The sequence below is a fragment of the Bos indicus x Bos taurus genome, chromosome X, assembly GCF_003369695.1.
Source record: "Bos indicus x Bos taurus breed Angus x Brahman F1 hybrid chromosome X, Bos_hybrid_MaternalHap_v2.0, whole genome shotgun sequence".
NCBI classification, from domain to species: domain Eukaryota; kingdom Metazoa; phylum Chordata; class Mammalia; order Artiodactyla; family Bovidae; genus Bos; species Bos indicus x Bos taurus.
Genome location: NC_040105.1, coordinates 87,966,019 through 87,985,746, shown reverse-complemented (window position 1 = coordinate 87,985,746; position 19,728 = coordinate 87,966,019). Strand labels below are relative to the sequence as shown.

The 19,728-nt window shown below is 39.8% G+C and overlaps 2 protein-coding genes across 4 annotated transcripts in view; one reads left to right on the top strand and one right to left on the bottom strand.

Moving 5' to 3' along the window:
- Window positions 1-3,496: 3,496 nt before the first annotated feature.
- Window positions 3,497-13,028, bottom strand: PSMD10 (proteasome 26S subunit, non-ATPase 10). 2 transcript variants are annotated; one of them, XM_027534992.1, is made up of 5 exons: window positions 12,805-13,028; window positions 10,420-10,518; window positions 9,177-9,323; window positions 8,915-9,081; window positions 3,497-6,047 (listed from the first exon to the last, which is right to left on the bottom strand). In XM_027534992.1, the coding sequence occupies exons 1-5, from the start codon at window positions 13,018-13,020 to the stop codon at window positions 5,894-5,896; spliced, it is 783 nt and encodes a 260-aa protein (XP_027390793.1). In that variant the 5' UTR covers window positions 13,021-13,028; the 3' UTR covers window positions 3,497-5,893. The 2 variants fall into 2 exon arrangements, with proteins under 2 accessions (XP_027390793.1, XP_027390794.1); XM_027534993.1 differs by having other exon boundaries at window positions 5,654-6,047; window positions 8,994-9,081.
- The window catches only part of ATG4A (autophagy related 4A cysteine peptidase), an 81,102-nt gene continuing 71,892 nt past the window's right edge, over window positions 10,519-19,728 (top strand). Inside the window, exons 1-2 of one of the 2 annotated variants that reach the window (XM_027534991.1) lie at window positions 10,519-10,659; window positions 13,053-13,226. In XM_027534991.1, the coding sequence (XP_027390792.1) occupies window positions 10,638-10,659; window positions 13,053-13,226 (196 nt within the window). In that variant the 5' untranslated portion in view covers window positions 10,519-10,637. The remainder of the gene's footprint in view (window positions 10,660-13,052; window positions 13,227-19,728) is intronic. The other variant, XM_027534990.1, reaches the window with a different exon arrangement.

Here is a 19,728-nt window from a genome sequence, read left to right as displayed (position 1 = left end):
AGGGGATCTTCCTGACCCAGGGATTGAACCCAGGTCTCCTGCAGAGGTCCAGCCCCGGCTGATCCAGGGTATTCGAAGGAGAGACGGCTTAGGCGACTATTTATATGCTAATTAGAGATATAAAGAATAATAGAATGAGGATAGCTCAGTAGGAAAATTCAGTGGAGAAAAGAGGTTGAGTAGCTTGGTTTACGCGGGAGACCAATAAAACTTCAAGACAAGAAGTTTGCACCACTTACGTAGGCCGCAGGCGCCCTCTCGAATAGCGGAAGGTGCCTCACCCTAGACACCTTCTCGAGTGGGTCTTAGAAGCCCAGGCATAATTAGTAAGCATGGTGGGTTCTGCGCTCCAGATGGAGACTTCAGCCAGAATGTGAAAAGAATGACATGGGGAGACCAAGCGCTGGTGAGCAAGGCCCGTAGCTTTATTTATTTATTTTTTTTTTTTAATTTTTTAGCAGCGGAGCCGGAAACACACAGGCGCCGTGCCGCCCAGGCCCACCCGCTCACTCCAACGTCCCGCCCCACTTTGAGCCCGTAGCTTTATTTTTAACAGGGGCTTATATACCCTAAGTTACACATAGAGGATAATACGGGATGCAAAGTCAGCAGTTTTTGATCCTTATCAAAAACCAGGGTTTCTTTCCTGCAAATTTATTGTATACAAATGGTTTAGGTGATTTACATCATCTTCTGGCCAGAAGGCCTACTAACATTTTATGACTCTTGACAAGGACTTATCAACAAAGACTTATTTTCTCTAAGAGTAATTATTTTAAGGTTTGGCGCCATCTTCCAAAGATAAAATTGCATTCCTATAGGGCGGATGTGTAATGGGTTTACAACAAAGCAAAGAATTTATTACCTTAAGGGTCTAAAGTTACTAACACCAAGGTCACTACTTATTTTTTCTACATACCAACTATTAATTAATACATATTCAAGGATACAATTCAGGGGATGTGAAAACTTGGCAGCAAGCATTGGCTCATCAATGAAATCCTTTACTAGTCTTATTCTGAAAGTTTCTAACTCTCTGAGAGGCTCTAAGCTATTTGAATATCTTAAGCTTCCCATGCCTCTGGAGGCTGGGAGACTGTAAACAATCGTATGCATAGCTGTGGGAGTCCGGGTAAACTTGTCAGGCGAGTTAGAGAGCCATCTGAGGGGTTTGGATTTAAACACTCCTAATTGCCCAGGAACTTTATTAATGGGAGCTGTAAGTTAACTCTTTGACAGAGAGAGCGAGATGGTGGTAGGGGACAGCCCCCAGTAAAGTCAGACGTGAGAGCACAAAGCAATAAAGTAGGCAGACTCTGGTTTTTTGGGGGGTAGATGCTCGAGAATATCCGGGCGGACTCCTGAGGCTCGATCCCGCCTTTGCGTATGCCGAGCCTCCTTCCTCATGACCTTTGTCACGAGTGGAATGCCTCACCGGCTCCCGGCAGTCTCCTGCATAGCAGGCAGATTCTTCACCAGCTGAGCTACCAGGGAAGCCTATTAAACAGGTTATGGGGTGTCATAAAAGGTTCAAACCAATCTAAAGACTCAATAATCCCACTTTTCTTTGAAGCTTTGGTTTAAAAACCAAAAATAATTCAGAGATGATAATGAAGGTTCTGGGAAACAAGAAAATAAATCACCCCACAAGTCCACCAATGTAAAGAAAAGCACAGGGTTTGGTGTGTGTGCGTGTGTATATGTTCAGTTGCTAAGTCGTGTCCGACTCTTTGTGACCCCATGGATTGCACCATGCCAGGTTTCCCTGTCCTCCATCTCCCAGAGTTTGTTCAAATTTGTGTCCATTGTGTTGATGATGCCACCCAACCATCTCATCCTGTCACCCTCTTCTCCTCCTGCCCTCAGTCTTTCCCAGCATCAGGGTCTTTTCCAGTGAGTCAGCTCTTCGTACCAGGTGGTCAAAGTATTGAAGCTTCAGCTTCAGTGGGTGGGTATTACAAGTAATGGATTATTGTCAAAATGTCACAGTACCTTCCATTTGGCCCACTGTTTTTTGAGTAGAGGCGGAAAGAAAATGAATAATTTTCTTTCAGGATCAGGATCCAGGAAATTTAGTGTTAGTTGTAGTTCTAGCTCTTGGTGTTTGATCATCTGTAAAATGGAGATGATTTCTGCCCGCTTAATGGCTACAATAGAGAATGGATGTAAAAAATTATAAAGTGTGGTATTCTACTTTTGGAGAACCTATGTCTGCTGATAATTGATTCAGTATTTCTTTCTCTCAACTGGGGATTCCTTTTAATTAAACTTTCTATTTTGTATTAGAGTTTAGCTAATTAACAATGTAGTGATAGTTTCAGATGGACAGCAAAGGGACTCAGCAATATATATACATGTATCCATTCTCCCCCAAACTCCCTTCCCATCCAGGCTGCCACATCGAGTGGAGTTCCCTGTCCTATACAGTAGGTCCTTGTTAGTTATCCAATGTCCGACTCTTTTGCAACTCCATGAACTGCAGCCTGCCAGGCTCCTCTCCCCGTGGGATTCTCCAGGCAAGAATACTGGAGTGGGGTTGATGTGCCCTTCTCCAGGGGATCTTCCCAAACCAGGGATTGAACCCACGTCTCCTGCACTGCAGGCGGATTCTTTTGAGCCATCAGGGAAGCAGTGTCCATCCCAAACTCCCTAACTATCCCTTCTTCCCATCCTTCCCCTCAACCAAGTATTCTTAACCTTTTTAGAAGTCATACATCCCTTTGAGAATCTGACGAAAGCTACAGAACCCTCTTGCCAGAAAAATGCACATTAAAATGTCTGCATTCAAATTTAGGTAGTCAGTACAACTGTGAAGTTATAGTCATACACCTCAAAGTGAGGAGCTCCCATACTATATCAAACTTGCTAACAGAAGAACCTGGGGGCTTGATCGTGTAACAGGATATGGAAACAAAAAGCAGAAGACACTGCCATGTAATAAATTCAGTGTAGCTGGTATAGTTATACTGGGGCATCAAAACACTAGGGTCAGCTAAATTGTTAAGTCAGAGATGATGAAGTAAAATGTACAATTATCTTGAATCTCAAAGAACCACACTGATATCGCAGACTCCCTCCAATAAATACGAATGTAATTTTTCCACTCTTTTGTTTATCTATTGTTTCCATATTATATTCTCAGTTAAGCTCTACAGTTAAAATTGTCATCACTGAGTTCATTTTGAACGTAACTGTAAAACCTGCTGAACTTGAATCAGCTTAATCTCTACTGGGTTTCCTATAGGGAACATGAAACAATCTGATCAATATCTGAAGCCATCAATACCCTCAGTTTTAGTGATTGAAATGTTAAGCCACTTCATTTAAAATGCCAATAGGGAGTTCCCTGGTGGTCCAATGGTTAAGACTCCACAGTTCCAATGTAGGGGATGCAGGTTGGATCCCTGGTCAGGGAACTAAGGTCCCATGTGTCACATGATGCAGGCAAAAAAATAAAATAGAATAAAATGCCAAAGGCATACAAATTACATGAGGCTTGGTTTCATCCGTATTGTTTATTAAAGAATTAAGATGAGTTTTCTTTTACATTCATAAAACCTACTAACTCAGACAAAAAGACTCAGCACTTATGAATACCTTCAGTCCTAACAGGCTCTATTAGATACAACTTTACTCTGTGATCACGCTAAAAAACGTTAGAAAGAAATTATTTCCCATCATCAATTCTATCTCTAGCATTCAATAAACAAAGTCTAGTTCTATAAGAATATGCTTCCCTGATTAATAATTGTAAAGCTCAGCACTCAAAATACTTACGTAAAAGGGTTTTGCATATCAACAACACATTTATGTTTACAAAACCCATTTTGGATACCATTCATTAAGTTTCTGACCCCAAATTAATTGAAGGTTGTGGACTCATTTGGATTACTTATTTCAAGCACTATTTGCAGCATAAAATTCAAATAAAAATAATTAGAAGAGTCACTTGGAGTTCATTAGATTTTATGGCTAGTAATCATTTAAACACCAGACTGGTTCCAAATAGGAAAAGGAGTACTTCAAGGCTGTATACTGTCACCCTGCTTATTTAACTTATATGCAGAGTACATCATGAGAAACTCTGGGCTGGAAGAAGCACAAGCTGGAATCAAGATTGCTGGGAGAAATATCAAGAACCTTAGATATGCAGATGACACCACCCTTATGGCAGAAAGTGAAGAGGAACTCAAAAGCCTCTTGATGAAAGTGAAAGAGGAGAGTGAAAAAGTTGGCTTAAAGCTCAACATTCAGAAAACGAAGATCATGACATCTGGTCCCATCACTTCATGGCAAATAGATGGGGAAACAGTGGAAACAGTGTCAGACTTTATTTTTTGGGGCTCCAAAGTCACTGCAGATGGTGACTGCAGCCATGAAATTAAAAGACGCTTACTCCTTGGAATGAAAGTTATGACCAACCTAGATAGCATATTCAAAAGCAGAGATATCACTTTGCCAACAAAGGTCCGTCTAGTCAAGGCTATGGTTTTTCCTGTGGTCATGTATGGATGTGAGAGTTGGACTGTGAAGAAAGCTGAGCACCAAAGAATTGATGCTTTTGAACTGTGGTGTTGGAGAAGACTCTTGAGAGTCCCTTGGACTGCAAGGAGATCCAACCAGTCCATTCTAAAGGAGATCAGCCCTGGGTGTTCTTTGGAAGGAATGATGCTAAAGCTGAAACTCTCAGTACTTTGGCCACCTCATGCGAAGAGTTGACTCATTGGAAAAGACTGTGATGCTGGGAGGGATTGGGGGCAGGAGGAGAAGGGGATGACAGAGGATGAGATGGCTGGATGGCATCTCCGACTCAATGGACATGAGTTTGAGTGAACTCTGGGAGTTGGTGATGGACAGGGAGGCCTGGCATGCTGTGATTTATGGGGTCGCAGAGTCGGACACGACTGAGAGACTGAACTGAACTGAACTGAATCATTTAAAATGTTTCCCTAAATTGAGATCAAGTTTATACTTATTAATTTTCTGTTGCTCCAATTGAATTAGCAATTCAGAAGATTTTTACATATTTTAGCTGCAGTTCAAGCTTCACTAATTTTACTGACTTTAGAGTTACCAAAAATTAAGAAAGTATCTTTATAAAGCCTTTAAAGGCTTAAGTGAGTATCTAACTGATTTGAAAGAAGAATCAGGAGATTCAGCATTTTATTCTTTTAGCTGCTGAAATACAAATAAAAATTCATTTTTGTTATACATCATGGTAACAAACTTGACATTCTTTTCAATATGGTGTGATTTAATATAGGTACTTTAAAATTTTCTTTTTAAATTTACTTAGGAGGGAAATAGCTCATTAAAAAAGACACTGGTACTTGAATGCCAAACTTGGACAGCATCCCCGAATCGAAAACTTGGTCCTCACAAGATGTAAGTATTCTTCCGATAACAAAAACAAATTAAACCGTATTGTCGGAAAAAACAGAAATATGTGGCATAGGCTTCTGAGTGATCTTGAAAAATGAGTTATGATGTGTTTTAACTGTATGGAGGAACATTCTAGAATCTACCTAGAAACATTTAGCAGAACAATTGGCCTGGTGCTCCTGGGGTTGTTCTGCCTCAAAGGGGGATAGAGGGTGTGTGATAGGGTGCTTAAGACTCACAATAGCCACAGAATCACTTGCACAGACGTAACCAAAATTCAATACAGAATAATATATTAGAGTAGAACAATGTCAACAGTTGTTCAATGCCTGGAAAGCAAGTTGTAAGCTAAGAACAAATAACTCAGCAGGAACAATAGTAAACATGTTTACAAGACTTGGGAGATGAAAAAACTTCATCATTCATAGATGATGTCTTGTGCACAAGTACATTAGTTACCAGTACATTAGGGGACAGCCACAAAACAAAGTTAAGACTAAATCCAAGCTGCTTAGCTTTCCACCATTCTCTTGAGTATTAAACCCAGCCCACCTTTGGCCACTTGCAGGGGTGTTTTTTCTTCTTTATTCTCAATGTAAATGCTTGCTCCTTGGGACACCAGCAATTTTGCTTCTTCCACTCTCTCTTCATCACAGGCTAAGTGTCTGAAATCAAGGACCACAGAGATTGATTAATTATTTCCAATTCTATGTAATGTTTAGGAGTCCCTGACAGGTAGTCTAAACTGCATATGGTCGTGTGATGTTGGAAAGTTATTTAATCTTGAAAGGAAAATCTATTTCCATGGAGAAGAGTGTATATAAGTTAAAATTCAGTGGAATATAGCTTTATAATCTCAGATCATAAATAACAATTCTGACCCTACTACAACAAAAGTGATCTAAATGCCAGCCTAAGGAACAATGCCCTCAATTTATGGAGATTAGCAGGTTACACCAAACACATACAATAATTCTGGATTAGAATTCAGAAAAACCTCTATATATAATCTGCTAATAGCAACTTGTGTGGTTTAAATATTGGAAAAGCAGTCTATAAAATTTTTTATATCATATGATTGTTATAGGCACTCTGTAAGTTAGCAAGGTATTATTATCACCATTTTACAGTTGAAATTGTGACAGAGGTTAAAGTCTTTGTATATGATGACAACATGGCTGAGCAGTGAGTTGGGCAGGGGTAGAGGTGGGGACCTTGTGAGGCACTTAACAGTTTACCAGGTAGAGTACTATACACTTAACATGTTATTTTATTTAACCTTAGAGAGGAAGGAATTTTACATATCTCATATTACAGATAAGAAAATTAGACTCAGGAAACTTAAGTAACTTCTCCAAGTTATTTAATACAAATATTTAATATAGCTGTTAAGTGGCTGATTTTGGATACAGCAAATAGCATCTAACTATTCCTTAATCTTTGGCTCTTCCCAGGACCCAACACTGCCTGTGACTCCTAAATTTCCTCCAGGCCACCCTCCCTTTCTTATTTGGAGAAAAGGGCTAGAACATGCATGTTTTTCTAAATAAAGCCACACAGAACTACAGAGAAAAATTTTAAAACAAAGAGTTAAGAAAACAACACTGAATCTTACTCTGGACTAAAAAGAAGACTCATAGATTTTCTGGTTCAAAAAAGTCACCATTTAGTAAGGAATAAAAGTGGCCAAGTACTGTAGAAGAAATATCAAGGTAGAGGATGGCTTCAGATCATACATAATCAGTGCCAGATGCATGTGAGTTAAATGAAAAGCAGTAACTACAGGATGCTTGGGGCTGGTACACTGGGATGACCCAGAGGGATGGGATGGGGAGGGAGGTGGGAGGGGGGTTCAGGATTGGGAACACGTGTACACCTGTGGCGGATTGATGTTGATGTATGGCAAAACCAATACAATACTGTAATTAGCCTCTAATTAAAGTAAATAAATAAAAAAAGTTAAACCAAACCAATACAATGTTTTTTTCGTAAAACAGCAATAAAATACAGGTGACTTAAGTGTACATAGTATAATAAGTGTTAGTCACTCAGTTGTGTCTGACTCTCTGTTACCCCGTGGACTATAGCCCACCATGCTCCTCTGTCCATGGGATTTCCCAGGCAAGAATACTGGAGTGACTGTCATTTCCTTCTCCAGGGGATCTTCCCAACTCAGGGATCAAACCTGGGTCTCCTGCATTATAGGCAGATTCTTAACCGTTTGTGCCACCAGGGAAGCCCAATAAATATAAAGAGACTGGATCTGCAATGAAAATGCCTGAGTTCTCGATTATAGCGTGTGAAAATATATTGGTTGCTATGTTGTGTCCGACTCTTTCAACCCCACGGAATGTAGCCTGCCAGGCTCCTCTGTCCATGGAATTCTCCAGGCAAGAATACTGGACTGGGTAGCCATTCCCTTCTCCAGGGCATCTTCCTGACCCAGGGACTGAACCTGGGTCTCTCGCATTGCAGGCAGATTCTTTACCATCTAGGCCACCAGGAAGCCCCAAAATACAGGTGAATATCTAACTTCAGGGTGAGGAAGCACTTTCTAGCTATGAGGGAAGATTAATAGATCTGACTATATAGAAGTTGAAAACTTCTGTCATTTCAAAAAAATAAAATTTAAAGACAAACTGGGAAAAATATTTTCAACTAGCACGGAAGAAGGTTAATATTTGTACTATGTCAAGGCTATGCAAACAAATCAGTAAAAATAAATTAATTTTCCAAAAGGAAACAGAGAAAGGGATATAGAAAGCTATAATTTAGAGAAGAAATATAGTCATAGGCACTAAAAATGTTTAGCTTCCTTGATAGTAAGAAAATGCAAGTTACAACTCTGAAACACCATTTTCCCTATAAGAAAAGGATATTTTTGTGTTGGAAAGGGGCAATAGGCACTCTCAAACTGCTGTTGGGAGGAGGCAATAATACAACTCCTCTGGAAGTAATTTTGGAATATACAGCAACTGTTTTAAAATGTGTATCTGTTGACCCAGCAATTCTAGTTCTACACTAAGATACTAATCAGCAATACGGCCAAAGGTTTTCGTATAACCTTTGATCAATGTAGCATTATTTATAATAGTGGAAAACTCAAAAAAGCTTAAATATACAGGAATAGAGGAATTATTAAATTCTGGCATAAAATAGTGTTGTGTATAGGCATTCAAAATCAAATATTTATTAACATTGGAAAATGATTACACTATGAGGTAAAAAGCACAATATATGAAACTACATACACAATATGGTTCCAATTTTACAAAAAAAAAAGCATAGGTAAAGTATGCATATTTACATATGAAAGACAGGGAGGAAATACATTAAAATGCTGTCAGTGGTTATTTCCGGGTGGCAAGACGATAGGCACTTTGAATTTTTATCTTTATACTTTTGTGTACTTTCAATTTTTGTTTGGCCATAAAGATGTATTATAAGCAGAATTAAAAAAAATGGTGTGTAAGAATTAGTGCAAGAGGGCTAATGTCAGGTAGAATACAAATGACTGCTATTCATCACTTACAGAGGAGTGTTACCCTCAGTGTCTTGGATGTTTGTGGAAGCTTTGTAGTACAGAAGAATATGAATCATCTTCAAGTTACCCTTGGCTGCTGCGCGGTGCATTGCTGTGGCCTCATAATGGTCCTTAGCGTCTGGATTAGCTCCGCCTTCCAGTAACATGACAGCAATCTGAGAAGATGTAAAAGAAAACAGTGCAGATATCTGTTAATATTTGTGTTTGCGTAGAGGTTTAAAACTCAAGAAGCCTAGGAATGGAACCCTACCTCATGCCTGTTTTTGGAAGCTGCATAATGTAGGGGAGTACAGCCATTTTGATTGACAGCATTCACTTGAGCACCTTTTCCCAGAAGGGCTTTGACAATCTCATCTCGGCCAGCAGAAGCAGCAATATGAAGAGGAGACCAACCTGCCTATAAAAGAGGTGGACAGAACACAAACCAGGGAGAAAAGTCACAGGGATTAACGCTAACATTAAGACAGGGTTTACAAAGCTGTGTATGAATGGTTTTAAGAAAATATATTCTTTCCCTCATTAAGCACTGCAGGATATTTGGAAATCAGATACATACAAAAGAAAAGCATCCATAATTCTGTAACATGGAGACTACCTAAGTCTAATGTGTTTTTAAATAGGGATCGTAGGATATTAAGCTTCGTTGAGTTGTATTTTCCACAATTTCCACTTACCATCATGTTGTAGGAATTTTTCTGTCATTTGGAATCATAACTTTATTGGCTGCATACAATTATGTGGATATACATACTGTACTCAACTATTCCTCCATTATTTTTCTTTTTTTGCCATTATGAATATTACTTCCTCAAGCATCCTTGAAAAGGAACCTGTTTACAAAGTTTTCACCCTATTCTTCAGAAAGTGAAAGTCACTCAGTTGAGTCCAACTCTTTGCGACCCCATGGACTATACAGTCCATGGAATTCTCCAGGCCAGAATACTGGAGTGGATAGCCGTTCCCTTCTCCAGGGGATAGAACCCGGATCTCCTGCATTGCAGGCAGATTCTTTATCAGCTGAGCCATAAGGGAAGCCCAAGAATACTGGAGAGGGTAGCCTATCCCTTCTCCAGCAGATCTTCTCAACCCAGGAATCGAACCGGGGTCTCCTGCAAGAAGTCTTACTCTAATATAACCAATACCATTGCACTAAATCTCTATATAACAAAAAAGGTTCTAGGCCCTCATTCTAATATCTAGGCACTATTCACCAAAAAGTTTTTAACATAATAAAAAAGGGTTTGTAGTCTCTTAGAGGTCATTGCAATAAGCCTTGATCTGCAGGCTTACCTTAAATTACAGGCTATGAGTGGCAAAATGAACATTCTGAAATAATGCAACCACCAGTCCTGTATTTGGTCACTGGCGCCATGCTGCAACTTCCTAGTCATAAAGGTTAAAATTTGTTTGTGGCTTTAATTCTTGGGCTTCAGTAAACACCAGTCTGGACTCTAAAGATAACAGGGAATTTATCAACTCCGCCTAGTACTCACATCATCTTTATCATTCACGGGCACTCCAAGTTGCAGCAAGAATTCAACAATTTCTGTATGTCCAGCTGAGCATGCCCAATGCAACGCCGTTCTGCTGTCCTACACGGGAAACAGAGAAGCAGTAAGATCAACATTCTTGAAAAGAAATAAAAGAACTAAGACGAGAAAGCAGAACATATTAATCCTGAGCCAGTGAACATACGGTTTGGAAACAAGAAATGGAGAGGACTGGATCCTCAGGTAGGTAACCTTAAACTACATTACCTATATAAGAGAGCCTAAGGTTTTAGTACCATGTGGAGAATACATTGATGAATGTAGGTAATTCTGGGTAGAATAGACCCATGAAAGCAATAGAGCAAAAAACTTACTTCAGTGCTTTGGCAGAAATAGAGCTTTAACTACATACATATTTTTATGTCAGGCACTGTGCTAAAAATTTTATGTCTATCATCTCCTGTAATCCCCATGATCCTATACAGTATATATTATCCCCATTTTACAGATCAGGGAACTAAGATTCCTCAAGGTAAGCAGCTTGTCCAAGGTCACATAGCTAGTAAATGGTGAAATTAGGACACATCTGAATTTTCTAGATGCTCTAGAAAGAACAAGTGAATCTTATGGAAAGGAAATGTTCATAAAACTAGTTGAGATTCCCTATACAGCCATTTTAAAAACATACCACACACAGAATTAGAAAGCAACATTATTTAAAAAAAAATAAGCTAGAAAGAAGTTAGTCATGTTTCTCAATAAGAATTTCTCGCTCTTTTTTTTTTTGCAGTGACTGCTATATTTCTTAGCTCTGGGTGAAAGAAAATAGTATTATAAGCTTTATTACAAAAATTTCAAATTCACATAAAAATAGGCCAATCACTTACATTGTACAAATGTTTTCTTATATTTGCTTCATCTGTTTTTTTTTCTTAAAGAGATTTTAAAAAACGAATCTTAAATATCATGACTTTTCATCCCTAAATATTTGAGTGTCTAAAAAGCACTCTGTTGTTGTTTAGTCCGTAAGTCCTGTCCAACTCTTTTGTGACCCCCATGGACTGTAGCCTGCCAGACTCCTTTGTCCATGGGATTTCCCAGGCAAAAATACTGTGCTGCCATTTCCTTCTCCATAAAAATACTTTACTACATAGCTATTACACTGATTAAAATTAACTCTAACTCCTTTATAACATCAAATACCCAATCTGTATTCAGATTTCCGCAACAGTATCCCAAATGTCTTTTTGCAGTTAGCTTGTTTTCAATCAGGATCCATACAAGATCCACAAGTTCCAACAGTTGTTTCTTAAGTCTTTTGATCCTGAATAGTTTCTCCCTTTTTTATGCCATTGACTTGATGAAGAATGGTTAGAAGTATTATTAAATCTTAATTTAATTTTGTTAAATTAAATCTAAAGTATTAAACATTACCAGACCAAACTAAAGGCAAACTAGGCAAAGGGATTTTTCAGGTTGAGCAGCAAAGGAAAGTTCCAGAGAAGCCTCCCGACTTCTAATTCTCTTCCCAAAGACACAAAATGGAGATTTTTAATTATGTGACATTATCTTGCTAGTGCTTAGCACTGTGCCTGTCAAACAGGAAGCAATCTATAAATGTTTGTTGGCTTACTGAGGGCACCATGAACCTTTCTAGAAACTCAGGGTGAAAGCATGAGGATTCTTTAAGTAGGAGAGCAGAAAGAAACATTCCCAAGGTCCACTCTCTTTTGTTTCGCTTCTGCCTAAACTGCCCATTCATCCTCCAGGGAAACCTCACTCATTGTTCAAGATACAGTCAATCTTCCCTCCTTTGCAAAGTCTTTAGGTTTACAACATTCGGCTTTCCTAAGCCAGATTAAATCAGGTCCTTCCATGGTATGTTCTGAAAGCACCACGTCAACTTCTCTCCCGAAGAATACCACAATTAGAATCGGAAGTGATTTGGGATTATTTTATCCACGTCTGCTCCTTCCAGTAACTGCCTGACACAGAAGAGGCGTTCAGTTACACATGTTGCCTCGAATAAAATCACTAATAAAAGCAAAGAAATCCATTTCAAAAATCCAAAAACTTTCCTTCTCACAGATGCCTCAAAGATTGGGCATTTCTGAGAAATGAGCTAAACGTTCTAGAAATATCCAAAATACAGCAAGCTAAGTACCGGGCCAAAGGGGGAGGGGGGGAAACATTGGCAGTTTGCGGGGCTAGATTGGGCCGCTCTATCCCGAGTCCTGAGGTGACCCAGGGGTAAGGATGGGGAGGCGCGGGCGGGAATCCCGCCCTCTCGGAACCGGCCTCCCCCTGGACTGGGCAGGGCTGTGCAGCCACGTTGTCTCCGCCGCCGCCGCCGCCGCCGCCTGCGGAGAGGGTCCAGCGCTGCTTTACCTGGTCAGTCCTAGTGGCCAGGGACTTATCCGCCAGGATCCTCTCCTTTAACTCCTCCAGCTTCCCGCTGTAGGCCAGGTTGCAGATCATTAGGTTAGACACACACCCCTCCATTTCGCTTTCCCAGGATCTCGGTGCAGCCAGATCCACCACCTCCTCACTTCGCAGGCTCCGAGCGCTAATCAAAAGAGCCCGTAGAGCTCCACCAATCACCATCCTCTCTTCTTCCTTTGCTTTTCCCATCGCAGGGCGCCTCTGGGAGTTGCAGTCTGAGCGCAGTTCCGGGCAGGGAGGCGCCTTCGCCACTCTCCCCGACTCTGACCCTAGCGGCGCGGAACTACGAGTCCCAGGGTCCCTTGCAGCCTCCGTAGTCAAGTGGCCGGTGGAATTGGCCCAGGATGACAGCTGGAGAATGGAGTCAGGTATGGGGAGCGGCTTCGTGTAGAACCGGGGTGGGTGGTCGCTGTTGGGACACTAAGTCAGTGACGCGAAATGGGTGCGGGGTCATGGCAAGAGAGTTATGGGAGCCAAAAAGTCCTGTCCTGGGGGCCCTGATCTGCAGTGGTAAGCGGAAGGGAAAACGGTAGCAGCTGAGTATTACCTCCTGAGCTCGAACCAGTGCCTGTGGCCACCCTCCCCATCGCTCCTGCCGCTGCCAAAGGATTGGAAGGAAATAGGGGTTAATTATGCTGACATTTCGGTGGAGTGGCATTAGGGCAGAATTCTGCCACAACAGTGATGGCATATGACACTAAGGTGATGTGCCAGGGTGATGCCAAAGGCAGGGTGTGATGCCATAGGAGCCACTTGATATCTAAGAGATCTCACGGAGTCCATGGCGTGGTGACATAACAACTTGAGGGTCATCTTGACACTGTCTATAGTGTTGACTCTTTAATATCATGATAATAAAGGTGACATCGAAGTTTTGCTAGACTATTAATCTAGTAGTGTTTCTATTTATGGGAATCCTAAATAGTGCCACAGCAGAAGAAATGCACGGCTTATCCTTTATAGGGGATATCCAGACTGGCATCATACCACAGCTAAGTTATGATAAGAATATACTCAAGAAAGAGACTGATTATATTTACCCTGTTACAGTGTAGAACAGGGCTTGGCAACTTTTCTGTGAAGAGCTACATAAATATCTTTAGACTTTGTGAGTCAAAAGGCAAAATTATAGGATCTATACTAAGGACGGGCTTCCCTGGAGGCTCAGATGGTAAAGAATCTGCCTGCAATGCAGGAAACCGTGGTTAGATCAGGAAGATCCCGTGGAGAAGGGAGTGGCTACCCATTCCAGTATTTTTGCCTCCAGAGTTCGCCGGACATGGGGTTACAAAGAGTCGGACAGGACTGAGCGACTAATATACTAAGGGCATTATGCCAAAACTAGGTAATGATAACAATACACTCAAGAAGGAGACTGATTATATTTATCCTGTAATAGTGTAGAACACAGTTCTGTAAAGAACCAGATAGTAAATATTTTAGGCTCTGTGGGCCAAAAAACAAAATCGAGGATAATGTGTAGGTACTTATATGACAAAGGAGAAAACAAATTTTAGCAAATGTTTATTGATAAAATTCAAAGTAATAATAATTGAGCATTTATTTTAGGTAATGCAGGACAACTAATGAGAATAATGAAATTCTTTTTGGGAGGTAACATTTTATTTGGGGCTAATAGTATTCTCTGTTGTCAAAATAGTTTCAAATGTTCATGTTAATGCTCATCTATAATGAGATTTTACACATTTTATCTTTATAAATGTCTTTTCACACAGATAGGTATGAATGCACAAACATATTCTTGTTATTTTTTAGTTAAATTTCAGAATAGTGTAAGGTTTATAGAAAAGTTGGGAAGATAATGCAGAATTTCTGTGCACCCCTCACCCAGTTTCCCCTACTCTTCCTTTCCTATTTTTAATAACTTTATTAGGATATATTTTTCATATCAAAAAATTCACCCATTTCAAGTGTATAGTTCAATATTTTTAGTAACTTTACTGAATGATGCAACCATAATCATAATGTTTTAGAACATTTTCACTTCCCTCCTAAATCCCTCATACTCATTTATTTACAATTAATCCTCATTCCCACTCCCAACTCCAGGTAACCACTGATCTATTTTCTGTCTCTATAAATTTGCATATTCTGGGCATTTCATCTGAATTAAATCAAGTAAGAAGTGGTCTTTTGTGCCTGGCTTCTTGCACTTAGCATATTTTTGAGGTTCCTCCATATTGTAGCATGTACCAGTACTTCATTAATTTTTATTGCCAGTGTGTATGAATCATACAAAAATCTTTTGTGTTTAGCTTCTTTCACTTAGCATAAGGTTTCTGAAGTTTTTCCAAATTGTAGTATGTATCAATACTTCATTTTAATGGCTAAATAATATTTTGCTGTATGGCTTTCCATATTTCACTTATCCACTCATCAGTTGGTTGGCTTCTGCCTTTTGGTTATTATGAGTAATACTGCTGTAAACATTCATGTACATGTTTCTGTGCAGATATATGCTTTCGTTTCTCTTGGTACCTATCTAGGAGTAGAATTGCTGGGCCATATGGAATTCTGTGTTTAAATTTGTGAGGAACTGCCAGAATTTACCAAAGTGTCTGTATATTTTCCCCTCCCATTAACAATGTATATTCTCCTCCACATCTTTAATGTCTATTTTTTTTTATTACAGCCATTCTAGTGGGTGCAAAGTGGTATCTCATTGTGATTTTGTTGTTTTGATTTGTAACAGCACGGAAAGTGTATAAAGCGTGTTGGCATCACTTATGATTCAAACAGTGTTAGTTGTTGAAATGACTTTCCTACTGTATAAGTTTCACATATAAGTGCTCTTTTGTCTTGTAATTTTAGGTTGAATTAATTAAGAAACATTATCAAGTCTGGAGCAAAAGCTAATGTCCAGGGCCATTTGGTGTTTGGTATTAGTGGGTGAAGGCAGTTCTTCCAACAGGTGAAAAAATGTAAAAGTCATTCATACCTTCCTTACCATAAGGAAAATACAAAGTGGACCTAATTTTACTTGCCAGATGTAGCTTGCTAATGGCTGGTGTATAGTGAAAGTGTCCTGTATTTAGTAGGTGTTCAATAAATATCCAGTTGATTTCAGAGGTACAGTAGGCTTGTTGTGTGGTACTCACAAAGGATTGGGTATAGTAACATTTTACTATAATAATAAATCAAAAAATTGGATTTGATTGCCAGAAACAGCTGGAGACAAACTCCAAGTGCCCCTACTACTGAGTGACTTGTTTGGGTAACCTTTTATAGATGGTGTGTTGTGCTTTTAAATTATTTGATATGACCGGGTGGTTAACTTCAATTATGAATCCTTTAAGGACAAGGGTAAGATATTCTTCAACTTTTTGAAAGCTGCAAGACAAATAGATCTCTAAGGGAGAAGATGTCTTCTCTTTCGTTACTGTCCCCAAGTATGGAGGAACAGAGTGGTTACTGTTTATTTATCAAGAGTCAAAGGGGGGCCCTGTTAGGGATGGACTCCCTTGCTACTTGTACAATTGAATATTCCCTTTTCTACTGGTCATCTAGAGTCTAGGTCCTCAGTTCAGTTCAGTCGCTCAGTCGTGTCTGACTCTTTGCGACCCCATGAATCGCAGCACACCAGGCCTCCCTGTCCATCACCAGCTCCCAGAGTTCACTCAGACTCACGTCCATTGAGTCAGTGATGCCATCCAGCCATCTCATCCTCTGTCGTCCCCTTCTCCTCCTGCCCCCAATCTCTCCCAACATCAGAGTCTTTTCCAATGAGTCAACTCTTCACATGAGGTGGCCAAAGTACCGGAGTTTCAGCTTTAGCATCATTCCTTCCAAAGAACACCCAGGACTGATCTCCTTTAGAATAGATTGGTTGGATCTCCTTGCAGGCCAAGGGACTCTCAGGAGTCTTCTCCAACACCACAGTTCAAAAGCATCGATTCTTCAGTGCTCAGCTTTCTTCACAGTCCAACTCTCACATCCATACATGACCACTGGAAAAACCATAGCCTTGACTAGATGGACCTTTGTTGGCAAAGTCCTAGAACAAGCCAAATCCATCGTCTGGACTTCAAGAATAATATTTACAGATCACATGTGTCAGGTATTGCGCTTTTCTCATTTAGTCTTTCGCAACAACTCTTTGAGGGAGTTTCCATTATTCCTGAGCCCCCACCTTTAAAAAAAAAAAAAAGGAGAATACAGGCACAGAGAAGCAAAATAGCATGCTTGAGGTCACACAACTTGGCAAAGGTTGGAGCTAAAATGGTAATCCAGTGCTATTCTACCCTAAAACCCTAGCACTTAACCACTGCAACATATTGCTCAGTATTGCTGAAGATAAAATTGTGTGTAAATGAAAACCTCAGATAATGCAATACTAATTTCTGTCAGAGCTATTTGGGCTGTAACACTACCCATGATTGTGGGGAAATGACATGTTTTTCATGCTCTAGAGCAACACTGTCCAACAGAACTTTTTGTGATGATGGAAAAGTTCTATATCTAAGCTGTTCTGATATGGTAGCCATTAGTCACATTGAACACTTGAAATGTATCTGGGAACTACATTTTAAATTAGATTTTAATTTTAAAAAATTTAAATAGCTTCATATGGCTAGTGGTTATCATTTTGTGTCCAAGGAGGGAGAGGCAGGTTTCCCCTATCTGCTCCTTTCTAATTATCACTAAACATTTCACTCAGTGCAAATATTCTTTTCCTAGCACAGCTGAAAATGAATGTATTCTGTAGTGAAACAAACTTGAGGACATCCTACACAGGGCATACACAAATCAATTAACTGTATGACAGTTGTAGGAATAGGTTCTGGCTTATCCATTATGAAACTTCTTCATTCCCACCACTTACTAGATAAAGTTTGAACAACTAGCCTGAAGATACTTTGCAAATTATTTTTTAATTCTTTGCAGAATTTTTTCATTGTTTATGTGACTAATTGCAAGCAATTCATAATAGCCAGTTGGCTGGTTTAAGGTGAGACATTTTAATCTGTGGCTCTAATATTTTTTAGCACATGTTTTAATCCTACAGATAAAAATGATCTTGGTATTGTATATCACTGGCTTATACAAATCTTCCCTATTTAAAATATCTCTTCATAAAACTGCATGTTATTATAGGCTATTATTATAACATTGTATTTACTTGCTCCTTGGGTTTTAGCTTCCACACTCTTGTTTTCTGAGTTACTTGCTTTATAAGTGGTTTATTTTTTAACTTATGATACATAACGAATGATTCCCAAGAAGTTGCAAAAACAGTACAGAAATGCTCCACATACTCTTCATCCTGTTTAGTCCAATCATTACATTTTATATAATTATACTACAATACAAAAAACTAGGAAAATGACACTGGAATGTTGTATATGTACAGGTCTATGTTATTTATCACTTGTGTGGATTTGTGCAACCATGATTGCAACCAAGATGTAGAAATATTCCTTCACTAGAGAGCCACCCTTCATAGGCACACCTAACACCCCCATCATACATAACCCCTGCCAAATATGAATTTGTTTTCCTACTCTATAATTTTGTCCTTTTGAGAATTTTATGTAAATGAAGTCATAAAGTGTGATTTTTTCAATTTTTTCTGCTTTGTTCAATGACCTTGTGATCTATCCAAGTTGATACATGTATCAATAGTCTGTTCTTTTTTGTTGGTGAGGAGTGTTTCATGCTATGGATATAATACAGTTTGTTTAACCATTCACCTAATTAGGGACATTTTGGTTATTTGCATTTTGGGGCTGTTACAGATAAAACTATTATAAACATCTGTGTATAGAATTTGGGTAGACAACTTTCCAGTGGGCCTCCCTGGAGTTTCAACGGTAAAGAATTCACCTGTAATGCAGGAGACTCTGGTATGATCCCTGGGTTGGGAAGATCCCCTGAAGGGGGACAGAACAACCTATTCCAGTATTCTTGCCTGTTGAATTCCATGGACAGAGGAGCCTGGCGGGCTATGGTTCATAGGGTCGCAAAGAGTGCAACATGACTGAAGTGACTTTAGCACGCACAACTTTCCAATATTCTTTCCTGGATAATCCCATGGACCGAGGAACCTGGCGGGCTATAGTGCAGGGAGTTGCAAAGAGTCAGACACCACTGAGCAACTGAGCACAACTTTCATTTGTCTGAGATATATGCCCAGGAAAGTCGTTTCTGGGTCATATGGTAAGTGTGGGCAGACCTAGTGGCTCAGTGACAAAGAATCTGCCTGCAATGCAGGAGCCGCAGTAGATGCAGGTTTGATCCCTGGGTTGGGAAAATCCCCTGGAGAAGGGCAAGGCAACCCACTCCAGTATTCTTGCCTGGAGAATCCCCATGGACAGAGGAGCCTCGAGGCCTAAAGTCCATAATGTTGCAAAAAGTCCGATATGACTGAAGCGACTTAGCATGCATGCATGTGGCAAGTGTATATTTAGTTTTTAAAGAAATTTTTCCAGAGTGGCTGCATAGAATTTTACACTCCCATCAGTATATGAGAGATCTGGTTTCTTTGCATCCTTGCCACTGTTGTCATTGTTTTTTATTTTATCCATTCTTGCATATTGATATTGTTGCAGTCAAAATCTTGGTTTTCTCTGCCGACCAAAGCCAAATAAAAAATTATGGAGAGTTTGGAGGAAACAGAAAGAAGACTTTAATCCTCAACTGGCAGAGGGGAGATACAGAAGGCTTATGCCTTAAGAACTGTGTCCCCCTCCTTCCATGAGGAGTCTAGGAAGGCTTGCAGTCAGGGCTTGGTGATGAGGAACAAAGGTATAAGGCTCTTGTATTCTTCTTCCATACTCAACAAAAGAGTCCGAAATGCAGTACTTGGATGCAATCTCAAAAATGACAGAATGATGTCTGTTCGTTTCCAAG